The 20,996-nt window shown below is 39.7% G+C and overlaps 1 protein-coding gene across 1 annotated transcript in view; it reads left to right on the forward strand.

Annotated features, from left to right (window-relative positions):
* The first annotated feature begins 585 nt into the window (after positions 1–585).
* Positions 586–20,996, forward strand: part of eif2s2 (eukaryotic translation initiation factor 2, subunit 2 beta) — a 31,093-nt gene continuing 10,682 nt past the window's right edge. Inside the window, exons 1-6 of the mRNA XM_020521777.2 lie at positions 586–770; positions 7,940–8,123; positions 10,397–10,491; positions 12,490–12,616; positions 16,131–16,231; positions 19,555–19,703. Coding sequence (XP_020377366.1) covers positions 756–770; positions 7,940–8,123; positions 10,397–10,491; positions 12,490–12,616; positions 16,131–16,231; positions 19,555–19,703 — 671 coding nt within the window. The 5' untranslated portion in view covers positions 586–755. The remainder of the gene's footprint in view (positions 771–7,939; positions 8,124–10,396; positions 10,492–12,489; positions 12,617–16,130; positions 16,232–19,554; positions 19,704–20,996) is intronic.

Here is a 20,996-nt window from a genome sequence, read left to right on the forward strand (position 1 = left end):
GGGGAGGGGAAAGAGTAAACTATAGCTGGAGATAGATTTAGAGAGAGAAAGAATGTTTCGGCAGACAAATGAATGCGTGAAGGTCAGCTTGGGATAATGAATAGCCAACAATGGGGAGCATTAGTGGCTGACAATGTTTGTGGTCGCCCCCCCATGTGGAGGTTAGGGTGAGGAGATGGGAGAAGATGCTCAGACCCTAAAATTATTGAACTCGATATTGAATCCAGAAGGTTTCAGCATTCCCAAGTGGACAATGAGGTGTTCTTCCAGCTTGTGCTGGTATAAGTGAATATGGGCCAAAAGCAGGTGTATGGAGTTAGGGGAGCGATCAGCCATGATCCTACTGAGCGGGCTGAATGGCCTTCTCCTGTTCCTATGATCCTGTTCCCTTGCCAAGGCCGCAATGCGCGTGCGTTGGCATATCTTTGGCGGCTCGCGTGTGTCGGAGGACCGCACATGCGCGGTATCGGTTAGCTGATGCAATGCCGACTCCGGGGCGGGAGGAATAAACGACGCAAATATCGACAGACAAGGAGTGTAGCCAATCAGAGGGAAGGCGTCTGTGCGGGACTGGCCAATAGTAACGGTTAGGGGGTGGGGTCTGTCCTGCTGGCGGTGACAGGGAGTCGGCGAGTGAGCGGCGCGTCTCTCATTCACAACGAAACAGAGAGAAAAAAACAAAAATAAATAATAATTAACCCAAATTTTCAGTTCGAAATCTTATATTCGGAGTTTACACAGCCCGGGAAGTCGCCATGTCTGGAGATGAGGTATGGTTGAAGTTTCACGCTGACTGAGCGGGTGCGCCTCGGGCTCGAGTTTGGGTGGCGCTGGCCCTGAGTGAGGTAGCGGCTGGTGTCTGACGGGCGGAGAGTCGGGGGGGGCCTGAGGCCTACTGGGCCCTGCCACTCTGCTGCAGTGAACAGCTTTGAATTTAGCTGTTTTACCACGTTTAGTGGATAAAGGGAAAAGTAAACAACGTCCGAGTGGAAGTTTAGTGTCTTTTACGTTGACCTGTTTTTTTCCTGAGGCTTTGGATTCACAGACTGCTTTCCCCACGTTTCGCCTTAATGTCACGGGCTGTCCCACTACAGTAGGCGTTATATTAGACCTGGTCCTGTCCTTGTCCTAATGTTCTGAAATGTAAGCGAGCGTAGAGTTCAGATTCCACTCTGTGCAAGTTCTTTATTTAAATTTGATTTAAATTCAGCCAATCTTGCAGTTAGTTTTAAAATAAAGCCTAAAATGTTAAATACTTTTAAACATTTCAAAGTGAAGGGAACTTTGTGTGATTTTCCATTTTGTCAATTTGCAATACTGTAAAGCATCCTACTGCTATCTTTTATTCTGCACGAACTTGAGGGATGCAAAAAGTCACACAGCTCGGAAACAGTCCCTTTGACCAGCTTGTCCATGCTGACGAGGTTTCCTAAACTGAACAGTCCCGTTTGCTTGCACTTGGCCCATATCTCTCTAAATCTTTCCTATCCATGTCCAAATGTCTTTTAAATGTTGTAATTGTATTTGCCTCTACCATTTTCCCTGACAGCTTGTTCCATGCATGCACCCCTCTGCGTGAAAAAGTTTCCTTTCAGGTTCCTTCTAAATCTTTCTTCTCGCACTTTAAACCTACACAGTCTAGTTTTGGGCTCTGTTATCTGGAAAAAGACCTTGCCTATTAACTAGAATACACTTAAGAATCCTGAAATATTGGATGCTGGGATTTTAAAAGCTTCCTGTTGGCCCCTTTAATCAGTTGTAGCATTTGAACTTGTTGAACCATGCAAGGCAGGACTTTTTTAAATAGATGCCATTTTAAAGTATAGCAGTTTACGTGAAGCAAAGATGTATCAGAAAGCAAATGAGTAGTTCAAATTAATGAGGTTGTTGACTTGCTTGCCAAACTGGCTTGTTTTCGTTCAGATGTTTCGTCACCATGCTAGGAACATCATCAGTGAGGCCTCCGATGAAACGATGTTGTTCTACTCAGCTTGGAATTTATGCTGTCCGGTCCGTTATGGTGAGTAGTGTCCTTTCCAGTTTTGTTCTGAATGGGTTTGTATATGGGGTCCAATTCTATATGTTTTTTGATTTATTACGGGTTGATAACCATGCCTCTACGAATTCCCATGCGTGTCTATGTTTGGCTTGGGCTACTATGGTTACGTTGTCTCAGTTAAACTGATGGCCTTCATGGTCCCACTGTACTGATGTTAGGAAAGTTTGTTGTGTCGTTTCGTTGCTAGCTGAAGTTCGCGTATTCTGATGGTTAGTTTCCTTTCTGTCAGTCTGATGTAGTGTTTGTGGCAGTTGTTACATGGTATTTTGTAAACTACGTTGGTTCTACATGTGGGAATGGGGTCTTTAATCCTTGTGAGTGTTTGTCGCAGAGTGGCTGTGGGCTTGTCTGCTACCATGATTCCTAGTGGTTGTAGGAGTCTCATTGCCAGTTCTGATATGTTTTTGACGTAGGGCAGTGTGGCCAATGTGTTAAGATGTACTGTGTCCTCTTGTTGTCTAGATGTCTACTAAATAGACAACCAAATACATGAAAATCAGCTAGCAGCGAAACAACATGACGAACTTTCCTTAATATCAGTAGGCTTGGACCATGAAGGCCATCAATTTAACTGGGACAACGTAACCATTGTAGCCCAAGCCAACGATAGACACGCACAGGAATTCCTAGAGGCATGGTTCTCAACCCGTAATGCAATCAACAAACGTGATGGAATTGGACCCCATATACAAACCCATGCAGAACAAAACCGGAAATGACACTACTGATAGTAAAATATAGGGTATGCAGGGTAGTTTGATCTTAAGAGTAGAATAATAGGTCGGCACAACATCGTGGGCCGAAGGGCCTGTACTGTGCTGTATTGTTCTATGTTCACCATAACGGACCGGGCAGTATAAATTCCAAGCGGAGTAGAACAACATCGCTTCATCGGAGGTCTCACTGATGTTAACCTAGCATGATGACAAAATGTTCAAACGAAAACAAGGCAGCTGGGCAAGCAAGTCAACAACCTCGCCCATAACTGGAACTACAAATCTTTGCTAAAACCTTAAAGCTCAAGTTAATGTTGGTCTTAGAGGATAAAAATGGGAATTAATAATGTGAATCTGTAAAATGACAGGGACTTTATGCTTTTCATGTTTTCCCAGTGGATTTGGAACACTTCAGGAGTAGTAGAAAATAGAGGGGGTGGTGGAAGTCTGGAACATATTAATTTTAATTAATAATTTTAATTTATTAATTAACTGGATGAGGGCGTCACCGGCTCGGCAGCATTTATTGCCTAGAGGGCAGTTCAGAGTCCATCACATTGCTGTGGGTCTTGAATCACATGTAGGCCAGACCAGGTAAGGATGGCAGTTTCCTTCCCTAAAGGACATTCGTGAACCAGATGGGTTTTTCTGACAATCGACAATAGATTTATGGTCATCGTTACATTTCTTAATTCCAGATATTTTTGAACCTGGATCCCCAGAATGTTGTCTGGGTCTCTGGAATAACAGTCCAGCGATAATACCACGAGGCCATCGCTTCCCCTATATAATTAATACAAGGAAACTAGTGAGACTAATAAGGGCTAAATTTTTGGACTGTTGATGGTCTGCATCTTCAGGTCTTTGAAGTAACTGTAGAACTAGTAGAAATATTGGTTGTAATCTTCTGAAATTTGCTAGATTCTGCAAAGGTCCCAGTAAAATGGCACCCAATGAATGAGGGAGACAGAAGAAAAAGTAACTCAGTCCCATTCTTCCAGCCTTTCCCCACAGTCCTGCAAATTCTATGTTTCCACATTTCATATCCAGCTCCCCTTTTGAAAGCCATGATTGTAACTGCCTCTATCAATTTCTGTGGTAATTCATTTAGATGTAACCACTTTGTGTGGAAGTAATTTTCCTCAAGTTGGCATTCACTGTTTTAAGGTCTCAATGAAAATTTGTAGCTCAGGTTGTGGATGTGGTTGATCGTTTGCCCGCTGAGTCAGTTATTCCATGGAGTGCAGATGTTTCATTACCATTCTAGGCAGCATCATCAGTGAGAACTCTAATCGAAGCATTGGTGTTCTACTGTTCCAAGTTCTGACGGTCCTCTGATGTGGTGGGTCTTGTCACTTCCATTTCTGTTTTTTTTAGCATTCTACATGCTTGTTAATGGAGTCCCGTGTTGAGAACCAGGCCTCCAAAAATTTGCTTGCATGCCTGCTGATCGCTTGTCATAGTGTAGTCACTTTGTCCCATCGTCTGTGTGTATTGAGACAAGTGAATATTGATCATGTCTTTTTACTGCCAGTTGGTGTTCATGTATCCTGATCGTCAGTTTCCTCCCTGTTTGTCCAGTCTGATGTCTGTTGCACTCACTGCATGGGCTTCTGTATGTCACGTTAGTCCTGTTTACTGTCAGTATGGGGTCTTCAGTCTTTGATATGCAATCCATCCAAACCTTTCCTATTCATGAACTTATGCAAATGTCTTAAGTGTTGTACCTGCGTCAACCATTTCCTCTGGCAATTCCTTCCACACGTGAGCCACTCTAAAAGAAAAGTTGCCCCTCATGTCCTTTTTTTTTTAAATCTTTCTCCTCTCGCCTTTAAAAATATGCCCCCTTGTTTTGAACTCTCCCCTACCTTAGGGAAAATACCTTTTTACTATTCACCTTATTTATGCCCCTCATGATTGTATAAACCTCTATAAGGTCACCCCTCAACATCCTAGGTTTCAGTGAAAAAAAAGTCAACATGCAAAATCTTAAAGGCTTTACTAAAGTCCAAATAAACAGCATCTACCACTCTGCCGTCACCAATCTTTCTGGTTACTTGCTCAACAAACTTGCATCAAGTTTGTGAGACACGATTTCCTCTAGCACGAAACTATACTGACTATATCGCTAACCATTCCTTGCCTCTCCAAATGCATGTAAATCTTATCTTTCCGAATCACCTCCAACAACCTACCCACCATTGATGTCAGACTGAGATAACAAGGTGTAGAGCTGGATGAACACAGCAGGCCAAGCAGCATCATCGGAGCAGGAAAGCTGACGTTTTGGGCCTAGACCGGATATTTTTCTAAATTATTGATATATCCGTTGGCGTCTAGATTCCAAATGGAAAATTCTGAACGCATGCAACATAAAAAGTTAAGCTGAAGAAATCCCCTTAATTTTACGCTTAATTTATATTTAGCATGGTGGACTTTTCCCTCCTGTGCCCCCCTAGAACTAAAACCCCCTCCCCTTGTTCTTCCAGATGCAGGACTGTTTAAGCCAAAAAATACTGATTCTCCAGACTTCGAGACATTTTTCTCAATCTTTCTCTGATTTTTCTCCTCACCCAATTTTAAAGCTGAGGTACATTCGAGATTGTATGCAAATTGAGCCAAATCCAAGTTTGCTTTGGAAGTTGTATTTGTGGAAGGGGATTAGGGCTTTTGACAAAGTGGAAATGGCACTAGTCGATAATCCACCGGGCTAATGGTGTGGGAGCGAGGGCTCAAATCCCACCACAGGAATAGGTGAAGTTTAAATTCATTTATTAATTAGTGACTTTGAATCTATTGCCGATTGTTGTAAATACCTGGTTGGATGAAGCATTTAGGGAAGGAAATCTGCTTAGTCTGGTCAGGGGTAGATAACTGTTGTTAAACAGTATTAGTCCACAATTTGCTGGCAAAACCACATGGTGGAATGCTGGATATTGGCAGCTTTGAGGTGGGAGGGTGTGTATTTGACAAGAGGACAATCCTTTTAGTCTGGCGTTATAGAGGCAGAGCAAGCTGGGCTTGACGTCGCCCCCTTTTGCCAATTTGACATGTATTTGAGACGCTATCTCTTTACCTGATGTTATTAAATGATAGTACAAGCATAATCTTCTGAGTCTTGGTGAGCAGTTAAAGATCTGCATGTGCTTTAAAATCATGCGCACGTTTGAATTAATGGCCTTGAGGTTTTTGTAGCACGGCGGTAGTGTCCATACCTCCTGGGCTATGAGGCCTAGGTTCAAGTCCCACCTGCTTCAGAGGTGTCAGCACAACTTGACAGATTGATTTCAAAAACATTTTGTTTTGATGGCCTTTGAAATAGCTTTTTTTTATTCACTCTTGATGTCGCTGTCTGGGCCAGTATTGAATGGGAACTCTTGAATTTATTTCTCTTCAGTTTAGTATTACTTCAAATATCTCATCTAAACTGCAGCACTCAAGTACCTCTCAAATTTTTCATTCCTTTTCTGTTTTATTTTGTTGCTGAAAATGACAAATCTCCAAACCCTCTTCAAATTTTAAGCTGATTCTAATCCTTTCATGATATAATTATTTATTTCTTTCTTGCAGGTCTGTTGTACTTACATTCATTGATATTAAACTTGATTCCTTGAATACCCAGTTGTATAAACTGATCTGCTGTTGCTTTCCCATCTTGCCAAGAGTCCCTGTTATCAGCTGTTAAGACAACTTGGTAAAAATGTGACCATGACTTCAAACCATAGCAAATCCAGGAAGTCAACTTTCAATTTCATTTCTGAGCTGTGTATACACTGGCAAGACTGACACTTCTTGCCCATGTCTATGGCCCTGTGAAGGTGGTTGTGGACCTGCTGCTTGATCCATTACAGCTTGTTCTGAAGGTATTTCCACATGGTAGAAGCTAGAGAGTTCTAGGGTTTTGACCATAACGAAGGAACACCAATGTATGTCTAAGCTGGGTTGGTGCGTGCCCTGAAAGGGAATTGCATATGGTTCCATTCTTGAGCACTCCTGAAAAAATCTTCTTGATTTGGTGTTCTGCATCTTATTAGGTAGTTCACGCCACCATTTGGCAATCAACAGAGTGTGGATGTTTAAGCGATAGGTTACCAATCTAGCAAGCTGCTTTGTCTTTGCAGATCTTCCACTTTCCAAGCAGCTGCATGATTTCCCCTCATTCATTTCCCATGTGAGACTGTTGTGTTTTGGCTTGCAGGATAGCTTTTGACAATCTGAGGGCTCAAACTTAGTGTACTACTGCCTAGTTCATATGTTTCATCCTCAGCAGGGCATTTTCTTTCTTAGTGCAGACTGTTTCATTACTGACAGCTAAGTTAATTAGATAAGTTATGAAGTGAGTGCTGTGCTACTTTTAAAAGATCTCTAATCAGGGTCTTTAAATATTATGGTGCACTTAACCCAAGAGTTCTGGTTCTCGAGTGATGATCTTTGTGGAAATGTCTGTGCTCTGCTGGGAGTATTAATTGGATAAGAATGGTGTCGTAAAACATTCAATTTATGCTTTCTTTTCAATTTAGCTCAAAAATATTAAAAGAACAGGATTTTTTTTTGAAGATATTTCTAATAAAGTCCCTAATACTCCCTTTTCTCCTTCCATTCAAAACTTGGTTTTAATGTTTTGACCACAAAGTACATAGTCATCCAATAGGATTTAAGTTTTTTTTGTATTAACTTGATTGGCACAGCTAATAGAAATCAAAAACATTTTGTGCCGGTCTCCCTGGCACTGCTCATTTCTCTGTTTGTAGCCCCTGAAACTGCCCTTAAAATATGAGAGCTGTTGACTGAAGCATTTTGGGAGTGGTACTAATTTTAGGCCAGAAACAGTGGTTGGAAAAAGTTTTTTTTTTTGAGACTTAACATCTATGAGAAAAACCTTAAATCCATAACGCAGTGCTTGAGTTTGAAGTAATCATTTGCTATACTGATGATCCAGTTGTAAATGAATCATTTTTACTTGAGTGGACTGTAAGTTTCAATTGCTGTTCAAGAAAATAATTGAGATTATGTGCAAAACCTGAAATATTTTGTTCTTGTTTTGCAGGAGCATATTTTGAGTTTAAATCTATTTCTTGAAGTGAGTGGTGTAGAGTTGAGAATATAACTTTTTTAAATGTGCGAACCATTATCTGATCCAATGTCTGTTATTTGCCTTGAAAAGATGATTTTCGATCCCACAATGACAAAGAAGAAGAAAAAGAAGAAGAAGCCCTTCATGCTGGAAGAAGATGGGATTGAACAACCAACAGAGGAGACGCCAGCGACCGAATCCAAGGAAACTGTAATATCGGAGAATGTGGAGGAGAAGGTTCCAGAGGCAGATGAAGATGACAATAAGAAAAAAGGTATATTGATTCTTTAACTGTGTATTCAATTTCTTTTGACTGGAATTCAGTTTGGGAATTGCAACTTGCATTGACTAGGAGATAAGCAAAGATGACTTGAATCTTGTCTCTTTTAAGTATGTTTCATTATTCCAAAGCTGTAGTAAGAAGCATGCGATTTCTGAAGGGAACAGCATCTTTGAACCATTACAAATTCTAAAGAGTCCTTTTTGAGTTCTTGGGCAACCCTCAACACTGTCACCAATCATTTATATGTAGTGAAGCCTGCTAGATGTCCTTCCAAATATTTTATTTTTAATTGTTTGGGATAGAGCTCCATGTGCTGAGTTCCCTTGCTGCCAGACAATTTGAGATGCAGCCAGTCAATGTAAAGAAAAGGCTACTCACTTGGAGTCTGTACTACAGCTACTGGGCTGAGATAGCTAAAAAGAGCACACGTGGAAAGGATAGCAAGTTAAATTCATATAAAATGCTTTTAAAGGGGTTTTGAATCTGCTCACTTTGAAGGATGGAAGTATGAGAAAGGAGCAATCTCTGGCAATATGCTGTATGATTTCTGCTCTCTTACTTGGGCAGAGAAACTCAGCACCTCTGCTGTTTTCCCCTGACGGATCTGCTGTGATGGCTGTCGTGCAGATGATCATGTTGTGAACAGATACTGAAAGGCACATTGATACACGGATCTCATTTGTTTCAAGCGATGGGTGGTTACAGCAGAAGAGGCTTATTCAAAAGAAGATCGACTTTTCTTTAGTCATAACTTCAGAGAATATTAAGATCAATTGTTTTCTGTTCAGATCAGTCAGGCTCTGTAACTGCTTATCAGTCTTACAATATGTCTTTAATTCTTTCAACCTCTAATGGGTCACAATTTTTAATGAAAAATAGTTGTTCAGCGCAGTTTCCTTGCGGTATAGTCTGCTACTCATTAGTTATCAGGTTAAAATCCCCTTTCATCTCTATAGAGCTTTTGTTCTGAGATGGTGAATTATGAGCAAAGCTAGTTTAGGGTTTGTTGGTGAAATACAATATTCCAATGTGCTTTGTAGCTGGGCTGATCATCCATACTGATCATTTAAAAGACCAGTACATTTGGGAGATTTTCAATGAAAGTCACATTTGTCATAAGCAATATTATTTTCTGCATTCACTTTTTTTGTGCAGTCATGTTGAAGCACAATATGAAATTGTGATGGAGTAACACACACTTGCAGTCTTTATTTAACCCCATTCACCTGGCATACATTCAGCGGCCCAACTCATTGTAAATCTACAGGAGTAGACCAATAACTTGTAATAATTGTCTCAGTTTCAACCGAGGAGGCCCGCGACTTTGCTGTATTTGACATCAGAAAAAATAAAACTGAGCTTTGATGGTTTGTATTGTATGCAATGGCTTTATAATGACAAACGTGCTAAAATGAATTGATATTGAAATTAAACAGATTTTGTGTTGTTCTAGAATGAAAGAAAATGTACAGTGAGTATTGTTCAGAATTTGTCTCATGAGATGAAGCAGATGCTGTGAATTTATCTTTTACACAGCAGGTTACAATTAAAGCACAATAACAGCACCAAGGCTACTTCAAGTATGATTTGCAAAGATCACACAAAAGCAGAAAGTTTAGCTGCGTATAATTTTTGGGATGTCCGTGTATCCTAGCAAAGTCACTGTTGACCATAGGTATGCTGAGAGCTGAGCTGTGAGCTTTGTCCACTGTTACTAGAGGTAGCTTTTGTTGGGCTTTTTGTTCCAGCAGGAGCACTGCTGGACCTTTTAGAACATGAGGTAAACCTTTTGTGCATTTGAACACATTGGTTTAGTTCTGATATAATGAGCACATGACGTTGTTCTCAAAGGTACTCATATCATTTCTGAAAATGGCACAAGTAAATGCACAAATCTTTTTCCACGTGGCCAAGCTCCTGTGATTGGGTTAAATCTTAAATCATCTTTTTATCGTTATCATTTTAAGAAATGTTATTCATAACTTCATGTTGAATAGGCTATTGTGTAAAAACCACATGGTCTTACCTAGCATCAGACATTTAAGAAACCACTATGCAACCAGCATAATAGTTCTGAGAAAAATACATTGCTTGTAAATTACTTTGGAAGAGTTGTTCTGTTATAACACATCCAGTTTCTTGTCTAAGTCCTAAGGGTTATCATCTTGTGACACATGGGAGCCTTGGAAAGTCTGCTTTAAATCTAGTCCCCTCAAAGATTTGATTACTATTTGTGTTACATATGTTTGAATTTTTCTTCTTAGATACGACAGATGACTTAGATGACTTGGACTTCTTCAATCAAAAGAAAAAAAAGAAAAAACCCAAGAAACCTATTGGAATTGACAATGGTGTAAAGGTTAGTGGTGAGAGTATGCAGGGACTCAGTGAGACCCTTTGGGACACGCAAAATCTTTGTCAAGCTTGTACTCTCTAAGACAATCACTGACTATTCATATAATTTTTCAACTGTTAGCCCAAAGGTGCAAATTGTCATAGGAACAGGAGAACGCCATTCAGTCCTTTGAGCCCATGCTACCATTTAATTTGTTCATGACACACAGATGCTGATGCCCAAATGTCAAAAGATTTTCTTGTCTATCTCTTCTAAGCAGCTAAAAGCTGCACGTTGTCCAATTGAAAAACTTTGAAAAAATAAAAATTAACGCAGGGAGTAATATGAATGTGAGAGATAAAGCATTTCTCCATCAAGTATTGGGTTTCGCTTCAATGTGGCAACTCCAATGAAAATAAAATCATAACACAAAGGCAAAAACTGTAAATGCTGGCAATCTGAAATAACAGCAAATCCTGGAAACACTCAGGATTAGGCAGCCCTCGGTCAATCTTCTATTGATAGGTCATTAACCTGTAATGTTAACTCTGTTTTCCTCAACACTGGTTACTGCCAGACTTGCTGAATATTTCCACCATTTTCTGTTCTTCAGGATTACAATGTGCCCTCCTTTCTTCCAATGACTTGATTCCAAACTTTTTTGGGTATAATCTCCCATTAAAATGTCAGTCTTTCAAGAACTGAATTGTTCTGTTTTACTATCAATTTTTGTGTGCCTAAAACCCTGAAGAGTGTTAAAAGGAAGAATGATGTTGATTGCTTGTGTAAGCTTTAATTTACACAACCCAATCATTTAAGCACAGAAAATTAGCAGTCTCCTTCACGAAAAAAAGTATCTGATAGCAATAGATTTGCTATCAAAATGATTTGTTAAAGCTGGGCCTTTCAGATAGGGGAAATAAATTGCTTAAAGGGGACTCTGTAGATTTATGTGAGGGATTAATAAATCCAGAACATTTCTTCAGATTTAATTCATAACAGTGCCTGTTAAGATTGACATATTTAAGAGTTGATGTATGCACTTCTTCAAAATATGATCAACAGCTGGATTGGATGCCTGGCTGGTGCAGTTAAGGTCAAAACAAATCATTTCAAAAACGGTTGAATGCAGTGTTTCCTCTAAAGATCTAGAGCCAAGCAGCAATCTGGAATATACTCTATTCAAACGTACAGGTCACTCTCTCAAACTCCGAGAGGTGGCATCTTTTAAAATGTGCATGGATTTTTTTTTAAAGAAACAAAGCATTCGGGTGTTTGTAGATATTCAATGCGAAGAAAGGTTTAGAAGACATGTTGCTTTGAAGACTTTTTTTAATTCTGTTGGATGTGAAATAGACTGACAACAAATGTGCCTTCTTCAACTACACCAAAATGTCCTTGTCAACATATGAAATGGGTTCATGGGGAATGCACATCTACAATGAAACTTGCCTATCTTGCAAAAGTGTGCTAGTGAGAAGAGGAAATTTCCCAATGTTAACATTCTTTTTGGCATTTAGGTTTGTGATAAAGTAGTGTGCTTCATTCTGCATCCGTCTTATTATGCTGTACCTGAGTTGATTCACACTCTCCTCTCTTGTCCATAGTACCAATTTCCTTCTGTTTCTTGCATCCCTTTCCCAGATCCAGAGAATGGGCAACAAGATTGTTCATGACTGTTCAAGTGTGCCAACTAACAGGATCTGTAGAGAGTCTACAGGGATGTTCTGCCCAGTGTCTGCCCCCTCCTCTTGAGTAACAACTGGCTACTTGCAGCACCCGGCAGTTTGAGCATGGCATCCTGTTCTGCTCACAATCAGGATGCTGTGTCTTTTGAGTATAGTGTTCTGGTTGCGTGCAGAGCCACTGTACGGCAGGCCCATATTGCTTACAGGTGTTTCCTGACTTTATCCTGGTATGCTTTTTTGAAAATGAGGTCTGCTTTAAAGAAAAGCATTTTAATCTTTTGGTTTTTCCTTACTATTATGAAAAGTCTCACTAACAAAAACACTGGTGTTGCAGATTGAGGCTGATGTCACTGAGCAGGGAGAGGTTGATGATGATGCCTTTGACATCAGCATGATGAAGAAAAAGAAGCCAAAACCTGTGACTTTCGTGGTTGAGGAGTTAAACGAAAGGACAGATGACAGTGAGTATTTCATATTCAGAAACCATCTTTGGTTTGCCCCATGCTGAGAGGTTATTGGATGAAGTTTGTGTTCTGTGTCATTGGCTAGGGAGCACAGTGGATGAATGTGGCTGAGATTTATTGGAGTGATGATTCTTTTTGGGGAAGAAACGGTGTTGGTAGGCACAGTACTTTGAATGGAAATGAAGTGATATTAACAGCTTAAACTGAGATTGCTGATTACATAATTGTAGATTATATGGAATATGGTCTGATCATTTCTCCATGACTGTTATAAAAATGCTGCAAAATTGTATGTCTAGTTTGCTTTTATGTTTAATGGCATTGTCAAACTATTTAATTATTGCTAAAATGTAATGTTGGTAGCATAACTAGTAGTGATGTCTGTTTTCCTGTACTTATGGAAACAGATTTTGGAAATCAGAGTCAATTAGTGCAGCTGTCATCTGTCTGCCTTTTTTTTTAAAAAGAATAAAAGTCCTCAATCATAGAATCATAGAATCCCTACAGTGTGGAAACAGGCCCTTCGGCCCAACAAGTCCACACCTAACCTCAGGGCACCCACCCAGACCCATCCCCCTATAACCCACCTAATCTACACCTCCCTGAACACTATGGGAAATTTAGCATGGCCAATCCACCTAACCTGCACATCTTTGGACTGTGGGAGGAAACCGGAGCACCCGGAGGAAACCCACGCAGACACGGGGAGAATGTGCAAACTCCACACAGACAGTCACCCGAGGGTGGAATCGAACCTGGGTCCCTGGCGCTGTGAGGCTGCAGTGCTAACCACTGTGCCACCGGGCTGCCCCAATGATACCTAATAAGACTTCTGTAAAGTGCCCTAGCTTGATCATACTTTGAAGTGGTGAAAGAAGAGAAATGAAACACAAAAGTATCTTGGGAATTCAATTAATGATGTTTAAATAATTGCTCACATTTATTTTTCTGGAGTTCTCTACAAACTTTTCATATAACTTAAGTAAGTTTTGTTTGTACCTGCAGCTGCACGTAGAGTTTGAATTACATGACTGCCCTGATATGCAAAGCCAAAAGCATATTTATTATTTTAAATATTGAAAATCTAGCAAACTAGAATGAATGTAGGAGGTATGGCAGCAAGTTCAAAGATGACTTAAAATTGGAATGGTAAATAATCTAAGGCTGTCCCCTTCAGTATGGGACAGTGTAGATGGGGTGAACAGGTGGAATAGATGGGATGGCAAATGGAATATAATCCTGAAATGTGTGAGGAGATGTTGTTTTGGGAGGGCTAATGAGAAAAGTGAGTACACAATGAATGGTAGGAGTCCTGAAAGTACAGAGGATCGGAGGGACCTTGGAGTACACGTCCATTGATCCTTGAACACAGTAGGGTAGTTAGGTAAGATGGTTTAAGGCGGCATATGGGATACTTTTAATCAAGGCATTGAATCCAAGAGCAAGGAGGTTATGATGAAGCTATATATAATGTTAGGCCACAGGAGTACTGTGCAGTTCTGGTTGCAGCACTATGGGTGGGATCTTATTACATCGGGGACCGTGCAGAGGCAATTCGCCAGAATGTTATCTGGGCTGGACCAATTCAACTATGAAGAGTATCTAGATAGGCTGGGATTGTTTTCCTTGGAGCAGAGAGCGCTGAGTGAGAGATCTGATTAAAACGTACATAGTTCTAAAGGGCACAGATGAAGAAACACTTCCCCATGGAAGATTCAATATTCAGGTGGCACAGTTTTGAGATGTAAAGATTTAGAGGGGATTTGCGGAAATTTTCTTTCACCCAGAAGGTGGTGGGTATCTGGAAATATTTCCTGAAAGGGTAGTAAGGACAGGAATCCTCAAGGCATTTAAACTATTTACTGGAGTACTTGAAATGTCATAGTATTCAAATCTATGGGCCAAGTGCTGGAAAAGGGAATCGGAATAGATGGATGTTTGACTGGCACAGGTATGATGGACTGAGAGCATTCTTTCCAAGCTGTAAAATCTCTGTGACACTCTTAACTGTTTCCTTCAATCTGGTTTCATCCCAATTGAGGAGGAAAGGCAGAACTTTTGTTACATACAAGTTTGTACACACTGTCTAATCTTCTCCCATAACTGTTGTTCGTTTGACACTGGCCATTAGCTGATTACGTTAACTGGATAGGAAATCCTGCATCCCCGCACAACTGCATTCCTGCTCAACATCCACCTGCATGTATGAATTAACTAGTGTGTAAGAATAAACTAACAAGACAATTAGCCCATTTGGTCTATGTCAGTATTTGTGTTCAATGAGTCTCCACCTTCCCTGCTTCATTTAAATTATCTATTATCATAGAACATAGAACATTACAGCGCAGTACAGGCCCTTCGGCCCTCGATGTTGCACCGACCTGTGAAACCAATCTGAAGCCCATTTAACCTAAACTATTCCATTATCATCCATATGTTTATCCAATGACCATTTAAATGCCCTTAAAGTTGGAGAGTTTACTACTATTGCAGGCAGGGCATTCCATGCCCTTACTATTCTCTGTGTAAAGAATCTGCCTCTGACATCTGTCCTATATCTATCACCCTTCAATTTAAAGCTATGTCCCCTCATGCTAGCCATCACCATCCGAGGAAAAAGGCTCTCGCTGTCCACCCTATCTAATCCTCTGGTCATCTTGTATGTCTCTATTAAGTCACCTCTTAACCTTCTCTCTAACGAAAACAGCCTCAAGTCCCTCAGCCTTTCCTCATAAGACCTTCCCTCCATACCAGGCAACATCCTGGTAAATCTCCTCTGCACCCTTTCCAATGCTTCCACATCCTTCCTATTAATGCAATCATTTAGCAGTCAGGAACAGGAAATGGCTATGATTTTCCTGTCCTTCTCCAGTCCAGAAATGCTGAGGCTAAATAAAGCTGCACTGCTGTTCTCAAAGCATAGCTTAGCATAGCTAGGATTTGAAACTGGTTAAAATTAAACTCAGTAGCTTTTACCGTGGCATCTACTGGAGTTGAAGCAGCAATATACCAGGTTTCATGACAAATTGTAAATGAAAAAACAGTTTCAAGCAGAATTCACCACTGGTTTAACAGATTTCTAAATATGATGCATTCATTCAAAATCAGCAGCCTTGGAACTGAGGCCCTGCTCAAGTTTGGATTTTCCTGGATTTCAATTCAGGCCAGTCTGGTCAAGGGTTGCTAGTCAAGAGTGGGAATGAATCACTGCTTGAGCAGTGTAACAGATAACAAGTCCAGCACCATGCAGCGCTGAGCGAAATGCAAGAAATGTCGAAATGCAACTGTAAGCTGAATTTTTTTTAAAAAACTATGCACGGCATTTTGTGAAAATGTCTGAGTTTCAGACCTATCATTCTACTTCTTGATGCTTTTATCCACAGGTGTGGGGAATGTGCAAACACTTGCATTGTGTTATAGGTTGTTCTTTCCTACAAACTTTAAGGGCGTGTGTACTTTGTATGTTCATATAGTTGCATCTCTTCCTCCCTGATTCTGTTTACTTCTGCAGGACTTGATGATGATGAAAGTAAAAGGGATGATGGCATCACTTTTTCCACTCAGAGTGGTCCAGCCTGGGCAGGATCAGAGCGAGACTACACTTACGATGAGGTACAAATACAAATTGCATTGTGTGCATTGACGTATGCCCATTCTCTCTTTGCTGTTTTCCTCTTTTATTTCTCCCTTTTTGTGTTTTCATCTCAATTCATGTATTAATGGAACGAAGAGAAGAAAGAAATATTTCCTCAGCAAATGCTTATTGCAAACATTATTGTGTAGATGTGTTTTGGTTTGTTAAATTTCTTGCTGCAGGCAGCAGGTTCCTACATCGTGCTTTCCAGGCCACCTCCCATTTGAGACCTAAATTGCACTTGCAGTTGTGCTTATGTTAAAATCTAAGTATCTTCCCTTGATGTGTATTTCATCAAAGTAATGGTTAAAAACCATGTCCCCTCACCCTTTTTTACTGTCGACATGGCAGACCTTTGCCATGTTTACTTTGTTGAAACCCCACAATTCAAAGTCTCCATTTGAATGCTTTTGTGGCTGAAACTGATTCTGATCCCTCTCCACCCCAGTGCTGACTGTCTACCAAGATGCTGTTTCTCTGTCTTTTTATTGTACTGAAACCTCTGTGCATCACACCAACTTATTTTTCCTCCTTGGTTCAGTGTCACCCCAAAACTGTTGAGTATAGGAGTTGGGACGTCATGTTGAGATTGTACAGGACATTGGTGAGGCCGTTTTTGGAGTACTGTGTGCAGTTCTGGTCGCTCTGTTATAGGAAGGGTATTATTATATTTGAAGAGGGTTCAGGAAAGATTCACCAAGATGTTGCCAGGACTGGAGGATTTGAGTTATAAGCAGAGATGGATGGACTGGGACTTTGAGTGTTAGCTGCATGGTGACAATTCTCTTTCTCAATGTTATCAGTTTAGGCAAATATTCTATGCTGTGCTCACGACTGTGTTGCATGACTGTTGCAAAATCCAGAGCATTTCTACATTCCTGACTGATTTTCTCTTTAAAGAAGACATTATTCATAAAATAATGATACAACACTTTGATTCAAATGTTGATGCAATTCTATAGTCACTTAACAGTAATTATTGCTATGTAAAGCTCGTTTGTTTGTTTACATGATGTATGAATATTAATGAATTTTTACTGAGAAGTATGCACTTAACCACCATTGTATCTCTCTTTGCAAGCAGTGAGCCAGCCCATCTGTTTATCATCTTCTCTTACTGCAGTGGATATGACTATTTTGATGTTACTACTTTACTTTGCTCCTCAGACTTTTAAAAATATATCCATTCTCTTCAACATTTCTTTCAGTATTTGTGTAATTAGTGGGTCAAATTACATGTTAGTAGCACAAAGTCTTATGACATGTTCAAAAGTTCTACACTTGTGTTAGATGGTTTTATGTCTAACTGGCATAAATGTATTCTACAAGGCAGTAACAAATCTCTTGTCCTAACCATTGGTTCTCCATTGACTTGCAAAAGGAGTACATTTACGTATTTGTACAAAAATATAATGTGTATTTTTGAAAAGTGATTTCTGATGTCAATATCAAGTTTGTTTTCCATGTTTAGTTGACTGCTGTATAAACAGCACTGGTAGTGCATCTGACCTAAACGTTTAGTGAAAAGGGAGAAAAAAACCTGGGTGTTATTTCGGGAATTAGCAATTTTAGGTGTGTCTAACCAATAATTCTGTCATTCTACCCTAGAATAGATAATATAACTCCAGACAGCTTGACTGTTTTATTGAAGAATTTGCCACACGTATGTCTTCATAGCAGGAGTGCACAGAGTTTACAGTGCATGATTGAATTAAAGTATTTCTTACATTTTTTCTTAACACTTCGGTTGGTAGTCTCTCAATTTACCATAATCTGATACAAATTTTTATATTACTACATGAAAAATAATCTGTTTGAGCACTTCTGCCACCTTATTTCAGTCTTAAATACTCATTTCCACATTAGTAATAAAAACTTTTGCATAATGTCTATAGTGCTTCCGTAGAGCACTACCTTGATATTAAAATACTCATCTTTCTTTTCAAATCATGCCATGGCTTTGCCCCTTAAATTTCTAATATATGACAATCAATAAATAAACACGAATTCCTCAGCCCTACACCTTTCATGTGTTTGCATAGTTTCAGTTCTGGCTTGTTAAGCATCTCAGTTTTAATCTTTAGTTTTGCACGCACATCATTATTACTTAATATGTAACAATATATTTCTGCAAGATGCTTATGACTCAGGTCGTAGAGTCAGAGATGTACAGCACGGAAACAGACCCTTCTGTCCAACTTGTCCATGCCAACCGCATATCCTAAATTAATCTAGTTCCATTTGCCAGCATTTGTCCCATATCCCTCTTAAACCGTTCCTAGTCATCCAGATGTCTTCTAAATGTTGTAAATGTTATGAGATCTCTATCTTAACTAGTTTGTACAGTTTTGAATTACTTATCTCTTAGGTATAAGAGTCGCATGGCGAGGGTCTAACCAATCATGTTATTCCAGTCATTAGTTTGTCTCCAGCACCACCTTATTTTTAATTATTTGTAATTATCTCTCTGCCTCATTTAATCGGATTATAGGTCATCCCTTCGCTGGTTATTCAGCTGTTGACACTTTACTCACCATCTAACACTCTTGGTCACCTGCAGAGACTTATCTGACACTCCACTCACACCAGTTGTATGATCTTTTGATGTCTCAGCCCCTGATCTCTCTCTCTATAAACTGTGTCTGTGTGCTTTTCCCTCTCTCTGCACCTGACAAAGAGACTGCACTCCGAAAGCTTGCGATTTCAAATTAAACCTGTTGGACTGTAACCTGGTGGTGTCGGACTTCTGACTTTTTCCACCACAGTCCAACACCAGCACCTCCACATCTTGGTTTTGTTTGGTCCAACCTTGTGTTGCCTGTTGTCCAGGATTAATCTTGGAGTCTCTGAGATTTAAAGATGAATCTCCAGGTTCTTTAAATCCCTTTATTGGGAACATTGATTTGTTGTAATTGTGGAGGGACGTGAGTGGTGCCTGCTTGATTGATGGTTGGAGGTGAAAACCTTCAAGTTTGTATTCAGAGTTGAGAATTGAACTTTCAGCAAAAAGTTCAACTCCTCTTGACTACCTGTTCTACATTGTCACAGATGTCACTACAAAAATAAAAAATAAATGATTCTCTGAGAAATGAACATTTACAGCTGTATCTATCCCTTGTATGAAAGAAACTTCCAGTTATGTGGATCCCAGAAAGTTTTTATTCCCATAAGTGTTCAGTGCACACTCCTTGTTATCTCCTATAGATTTTGATTTCAAGCTAATTATTTACCTATTTTTCATGTGTCTATAAATCAGGGTGTAATAATTTGTTAATATACATTGTCACCTCCTGTACTGCAGTTGCTGACTCGTGTATTCAACATCATGCGAGAAAAAAATCCTGATATGGTGGCTGGAGAGAAGCGAAAGTTTGTAATGAAACCACCTCAGGTGGTCAGAGTAGGAACCAAGAAGACGTCGTTTGTGAATTTCACAGATATCTGTAAACTGTAAGTTTTCAGTACCAATCACTTCTTCAGCTGTGTTTTATTGTAGGTTTCCAGAGATCAATCTCAATATTAATCCAAAAAAGCAAACTCCAGATCACTTAACAAACTTTTGTTTATCATATTTGGATCCACAGATCGTCAAGGTCTACACTCTTATCCATTGTCTCTTGCTCCAAGATGTTCTTTGCCTTCATTTAGATTTTAGATGCCTTGCGCTATGGGTGTGTTGTCTTCTGTGAAAATGGACACTGTCTTCATTTAACACCTCTGCCATTTGCCTTGTCCTTTTAAAAATAATATTCTGTCTGGCATTCACCCGTACTACTTTATTTATTAAAATTTCATATGTTTTGATATTCCTTCCTTCTCTTTAACGTACCCTTGCACTTCTTCTCCCTTTGTGTCCCTTGCTGCTTTTTGTAGCTCTCCCATTCTATTAGTCTGCCTTTATACCACAGATATTTTAGTTCGGTTTTACCTATGGTTTGTTTATCATTGTTGTTTAATGCGACATATGAAGCCTTTGCTTTTTTTAACGCTTGTGTGCTTTTTTTGCACCAAATGCTGTTTATAATGCACCCCACATTTTGGAAAATCTCTGGTATGTTTAGGGTATACAAGATGGAAACATCCTAAATATACTGAAATATTTGAGAATATGTTCTGAAAGCTTTTCGGATGCAATGTAATGATTAAAGTGATATCATTGCTACCCAGTAAATTTTAGTTAATACCATAGAGATATTCTGTCTGTAAAGTTTCAATGTGTAGCTTCCCCCACCACCCCCCGTGCATAGGGTTACCCTGGAATGGGTCAATGCAGTAATTTATAAGTTGCTGCATGATCTAGTGCACCTTAGCAGGAGCATTACAACACTAAGGCACATATAGCTTTCTCCAAAATGAAAAGATGCAAAGGATTTAAGCATTTTTCAGCATTACTGAAAGCAACAAAAGTGCTTGTCATTTAATGGGAGGTGGCACGCAAGTTGTTTCTGGTTTGAGCACCAAATGAGAGTCTAAGAACACTGGTTCTTATATGCTAAGGTAGAATGATGTAGCTCTGAGGAATGGGATTTTCTTTGAGCAGAAATTGCATCTAGTTTGAATCAAACATGTACAAGCAAACAAAAACAAAGTTGCTGGCAAAGCTCAGCAGGTCTGGCAGCATCTGTGAAGGAAAAAAGTTAATGTTTCGGGTCCGGTGACCCTTCCTCAGAACCGCAAAGCCCTGATGCATCTGAATTGTGTATTAGATAGAAATTTATTGTTACTTTTATTTATGAAAAATAC

Source organism: Rhincodon typus, chromosome 19 (genome assembly GCF_021869965.1).
Source record: "Rhincodon typus isolate 14 chromosome 19, sRhiTyp1.1, whole genome shotgun sequence".
Lineage (NCBI taxonomy): Eukaryota > Metazoa > Chordata > Chondrichthyes > Orectolobiformes > Rhincodontidae > Rhincodon > Rhincodon typus.